This window comes from Atta cephalotes, assembly GCF_000143395.1.
Source record: "Atta cephalotes unplaced genomic scaffold scaffold00019, whole genome shotgun sequence".
Classification (NCBI taxonomy): Eukaryota; Metazoa; Arthropoda; class Insecta; order Hymenoptera; family Formicidae; genus Atta; species Atta cephalotes.
In genome coordinates, this window is record NW_012130083.1 from 320,437 (window position 1) to 326,287 (window position 5,851).

At 39.1% G+C, this 5,851-nt stretch overlaps 1 protein-coding gene across 1 annotated transcript in view; it reads right to left on the bottom strand.

Annotated features, from left to right (window-relative positions):
* The window catches only part of LOC105618940 (LIM/homeobox protein Lhx9), a 43,139-nt gene extending 37,539 nt beyond the window's left edge, over window positions 1–5,600 (bottom strand). Inside the window, exons 1-2 of the mRNA XM_012200471.1 lie at window positions 5,067–5,600; window positions 841–1,049 (exon numbers count right to left, since the gene is read on the bottom strand). Of these exons, the coding sequence (XP_012055861.1) occupies window positions 841–1,049; window positions 5,067–5,447 (590 nt within the window). The 5' untranslated portion in view covers window positions 5,448–5,600. The remainder of the gene's footprint in view (window positions 1–840; window positions 1,050–5,066) is intronic.
* Window positions 5,601–5,851: the final 251 nt, after the last annotated feature.

Consider the following 5,851-nt stretch of genomic DNA (forward strand, 5'->3'; position numbering starts at 1 on the left):
TATATATATATATATATATATATATATATCTCTCTCTCTCTCTCTCTCTCTCTCTCTCTCTCTTATATATATATATATATATATATATATATATATATATATATATATATACTGACTTTTTTCAATTTTAATTCTATATTTCTAAATCACTGGAAGCCCCAGATTTTAAGATTTTAACATATATTTAGATATTGTAACGATGTCCACATGCTGTACAAAATATATTTTAACAATATAGCAAATAATTGCCATAGATATTGGAAAAAAGAAGGCAAATATGATTATGACGTAAAACAGCAACTTCCTAGTTCCGCGGCTATTTTGCACGAGAGGAATGTTGATTACACGATATTGGCTCCCAGGAATCTCGGCACGGTATAAACGAACGCGCGGCAAGTACCACGATAAATTAGCCATAATGGCCGCGCACAATAACAGTATTTATTATTAATAACGAAGCGTCGGGCGTTGTTATTAGTTTCAAGAAATTAGACGGAGCCGATTCTCTCTGTCGGCCACGCGGAATCGCGCCTGCGCCAGTAAAGCCGGATTATCCAATGTCTCATGTTGTGCGACGGAGTCGCACTAATTTAATGGAAGCGATAATTTCTAATTTATTCATGAGTCATCGTTATCAACTTTTCGACATGATAAGCGGCGATATGCGAAGAAGAATGCAGTGCGCTGAGAATGCGAACGTCTGAAGACGTTCTCCAAGTTTACCGAAAAAGGAACTTTTTCATTCTGCTTTCCTTTTTTCTTTAACTTTCTCGGCTATTTTCCCGTTGATCGATGGATTCGATATGTTCGGTTTAAGAGAAATTAACAACTACGACTCACCGTCTGTAGTCGGCTTTGCAGAGGATCATGCCACTTTTGGTGTAGCAGGACTGGCCGATCTCTCCCAATACTACGTTGCAATACGTGCACTTGAGACAGCCAATGTGCCAGTAGCGATCCATCGCTAGCAACAACCATCTTTCCACTATTTGTACACCGCAGGCGGCGCATTGCCGAAGACCCGTTGACCCGCTAGGGACACCTTCTTGCTGTAACATCAAGTTTTCATTTTTGTCACTTCTTAAGTGTATAACATATACTATTTGAAATTCATAAATAGCAGACTATAATTTACATTAATTTGTATCTAGTTAAGGATATATTACGCAGTTTAATTTGTATTAAATTAAACTTGTTATTACGTTTTCTTGAGACAGCAAGAGAGATGATTGTTGCGAAGTGAGTTTGAGTTCTAAAAAATGATGGCGGACATATTTTTTTAAGAGGACACGTATACGAGTTGCCATAGAACTTAGAAATCGTTTCTAGCCCATTATAAGTAGAAATTCAAGCATCGTGGTAATTAATGCGAAACAGAAAGTCATTAACGAACACTAAATCATTACGGCGTCTTAAGTGCGCGCTTATTATGAATGCTTACTCGTGATTATGCAAACACACGTAGGCGAACGTAACTCTTGCTAGCGGGATCTACAACTTGCTCGCTAATTTCACTTTGTGCAACATTGCTCAATACAGTATTGTTAAAAATATTTTAGTTTATCATTAATTCAATGAAATTGCATTGATCTTATATTTGACAAGTTCTTCTTGTCGATAACAAGTTCTTCTTCTAATTCTCGATAATTATATTTATCTAAAAAGATGAAAAAAAATGATATGTGCAACTATTTTTGTGGAAAAAGTAATAAAAAATTTGAAGATAAAATTAATTGGTCTATCTGTGTTATTTGTAGAAATATACACACATAAAAAGAAAAGAAACAATTCGGTGATTAAAAACAAGTGTCGATTTCAATACAAGCCAGATGCGCTGTTATTGCAGCTGCTACACTGAGAGAAAAATATTTGTGACCATAATTGTATGGTAAAATATAGATAAATTAAATGATTAAAAGCTTTATTTTTAAAGTTATTGCTGTTATACTATTATAATAATAATTCTATTTATAACTCTACTCCAAAAAATATAGAGTTGTTACTGAAAATGACTATAAATTATAGTTAAATTATGGCAATTGCAACTATTTTTTTTTCTCAGTGTAGCTATAGATTTCTATGTTAAAAGTACACAAAAATTACATTGGATACACGCATACTTAACATGTGTACTTGTATTTGTTACATTCGTATATTTAATATCTATCAACGTAATAATCCCGTGGTGTAGGATGACTTTCAAATAACAACGTCTGCCCGTGCAGTTATGCGAATAGTCGGACACGGTACGCTACGCACAGCAATATTCATTCGACTTGCGTCACAGAATATGAGAGCAAATGCGTTAATTGCTATTGCGTCGTGTCGACGAGCGTAGTCTCCGAAAAAGATATATTTCCCGCGCGAAAAGAAAAAAAAAATGTTCTCAACTGCGCATGTAATCTTACTTTGACTTCCGTTTTGATGCCGGAGATCCACTTATTCATCCGTGGCGTAATCGCGTTGTATTGATACGAGTATTGGACCTCCATGACGCACTTCACTGTGTGTGTGTCTCTCTCTCTCTCTCACCGTGGAGCACGAAGGTAAAAAAAGAAATGGAGCGAAAGAAAAGAGAGGAAAAAAAAAGAACAATGTCGAAAAACTGATCTCGGGCCGCACTCCGAATTCACTCGGCCAATGATATCACTCGACCTCGAACAAGTTCCCGTTGCGATACACTCACTTTCCCCCACCGCGATTTGCGGGATTTCAAGGATCCGGAGGACCTCGCTTCCCCGTCGAATTTCACACAGTATTATGGAAACGAAGCCTCTAAGAACTTCAGATGACTATAAGCGAAGCTTGCCACTTTCGGCGTCGCCGTATCCTCGCGTAACGCGGTGCATGGATGTACGTATACAGAAAGGGAATGAGAGGAGAGAAGAGAAGAAACGAAACGAAACGAAACGAAACGAAACGAAACGAAATGAAACGAAACGAAACGAAACGAAACGAAACGAAACGAAGCGAAGCGACGTACGGACGGGACCCAACTGGCTGGTGCTGCGGGCCCCCCGAATGCCTGCGGGCCTGCGCGGGTTCAGGTACCTTGGTCTCAGGGTAGGGAGAATATAAAAAGGCGAGTCTAGAAAAGAACCAACCAACGCTGAAAGAGAAGGCAAGATAAAGACAGAGTGATGGATCAACGAGGCGAGGGGAAAGGAAACAGAGCGGATTGAGAGGGGAGGTGAACGGAGGGACCCATTCGTGTGCCAGACAGAGAGAGACCCAACGACTGGGAAGGGGAGAGAAAGGGGAAGGGGTCTTTTCCATAGCATCGGTTGAGAGAAGAGAATGGTAGGAAGGGGGAGAAAGAAAAAGAGAGAGAAACAGGAGAGGAACAAAGACAGACAGAGGTGAGAGAGGAATATATTCTGGGACAGGCTTCCTAAGTGCCGTGAGTCTTACAATGTTGTGTAAAGCGAAAGTTGCGGCGAATTTTCAGATACATTACGTATACATTTATGGAATATAATGGTAAAGAAAGTAAAAAATAAAGTAGCAGAAAAAAAAGAAAAGATATAGTATGAAAAACAAATTATGAAAAAAATGCAGAAAGAGACAGGAAATCAAAGCACAGGAATGAAAAAAGAGATGCAAAACAGGCTAGAGAAAGAGAAACAAAATAGAGGGATAAAAAAAGAGAAATAGAAGGGAGTCTAAAACTAAGAAGATATGAAGGAGGTAAAGATAAAAATATGAAAAACATAAGAAGATTTGAGAGAAAAAATAAGGAGAACGGTAGAAGTGAGGAGAAAAGAGAAGGAATAACGAATACAGAAAACTCAATATAGAGAAAAAAAGGAGCAGCGAGAGAATAAGGATGAATCGGAGTGAGACAGTGACAGTATACGAGTGGAAACAAGACTGAGAAACTATAAGAAAGATTATAAGAAAGAATGACAGAAAGAAGATCCAAAAAATTCGAAGAATGAATACGACAGTACGTCATTCAAGAATCCAAATAATTGATAGATTCGAGTTAACAATTATGGCACTTGATTATTTAAATCATGAGAAAAAAAAATTTTAGAATGTGAATTTTAGAAAATTTAACAGTATAAAATTTCAGACACCTGGAATAAAAAGTGTTTATCTTGATTTCCAAAACAGCCACTATTAATATCGGATAACAATTCTAGATATACAAGAAAGTATAAGAAAATTTAAAACATGTAACTTTTGTTGCTGTCCAAGTCAATGTCATCCTCTTCCAGTCATAATTGATAAAATAAAATCCCAATTACATTTTTCTCAAAAAGAGAGATTTAAACTGTGGTTGTAACACAATTTCGTATGTTACATACATTTATACAAATAGCAGAGAAAAGCCAGATAATTGGACGAATTATTTAGAAAATAAGAAAATGTCCTGTTAAATTTAAACCAGAACGTAGTTGAAAAAAAAGACTCTATAGTAGCAATCATCGAAAAACAGTTCACAAAGTAGAGCAACAGATGTATGTACGTCTTTGGGCGTTGGAAACCGGAAGACAGGGTACAGTCAACACAGAAAGGTGAATAAAGAATGAAAGTTGGAGAAGCAATATACTCTGAAAAAGGCAGAACGTTGTGTGATGCAAGGGCAGGGAAGAGAAGAAAGGGAAAGGGGCAGGTAAAGCATCGAGCAAAAAACTGCAAGAGGGAACCGCGCGAGCCCCTCCGCCCCTATTCAATTATATTTCTCCATCATAAATGCCTATATTGTTACGTTTGTCAATGGTGGGGTAAGTGAGGGTCGGACGGATAATACTGTCGAATTGTACCCTGTGACCCTATGTTATACCGTTCCCGAGTCCTTTATGACGAAGTCGGAGGGTCTTGGAATTTTTCGCCACTCTTCGTCTTTGGAACCACCTGTATCGCTTCACTCGTACAAGAAAAAATTGAATTTCAGAGCATATGTAATTCATACGCGCATATAAAAAAATATTAACGAAATACTGATATTTCAAAAATAACCGAAGACATCAGGAGATGGTATGGTCTTGGCGCTAAGACAAAGCGTAGCGCCGATAAATTATTACATAAAATCAGACATTACGTAAAAATACAATATTCACCTTGAGCGTGCAATTATTGTTGTGATTAACCGGCGGGTACGCGGGATGCCCCGGCATATGCGGATGGGGATGTCCAGGGTGATGTGGATGATCTGGCATCATGCCGCCACCGCTATGATGATGTCCGTTGCTGCCCATACCCTGTCCAGGTTGTAGGGCACCGTAAGGAGTGGCGGGATCGCCTGCACCACCACTATGTTGAGGTGAATGCGGGCTGGGTAAGTCGGGGGTGGTCGTGGTGCCGCCGCCACCGCCACCTCCGCCACCTCCACCAGTCCCATACGCGTGATGCGGCCCGCCGGGCCCTGGATGATGCGGACTGCTCGAGAGCGAGGGATGGTGGGGGTAGGCTGCGGAGTGGCCCGGATGGTGGGGGTTCATGCCAGCGGTTAACGCGCTCGCCAGTTTGACCGATGAAAGGGTGGGCTCAGAGAGCCCACCGACGGTTTCCAACGGCGAAACGAAGAAGAGAGGAGCGGCTATGCGGCGCTCTATTGCGTCTCGGCACCGGCTCTTTTCTTCCGGTACTTCGGTGAAATCTGTAAAAATAAAATAAGTGTTTTTTGAGAGTTAATTGATTGATAAAAGATTGATCGAGTAAAGTTCTGACATAAATATCATTGTTTGATAAAAGTTAATTCAGCATATCAATTATCTTTCTCTTTGATCCTTTTCTTAACAAATCGATAGTAAAATCTTAATTGTTATATAAATTAAAGACGCATTACACATATTATATATCCTGATATATATCCTTAATATTATAGAGCAATTTGGTATCGATG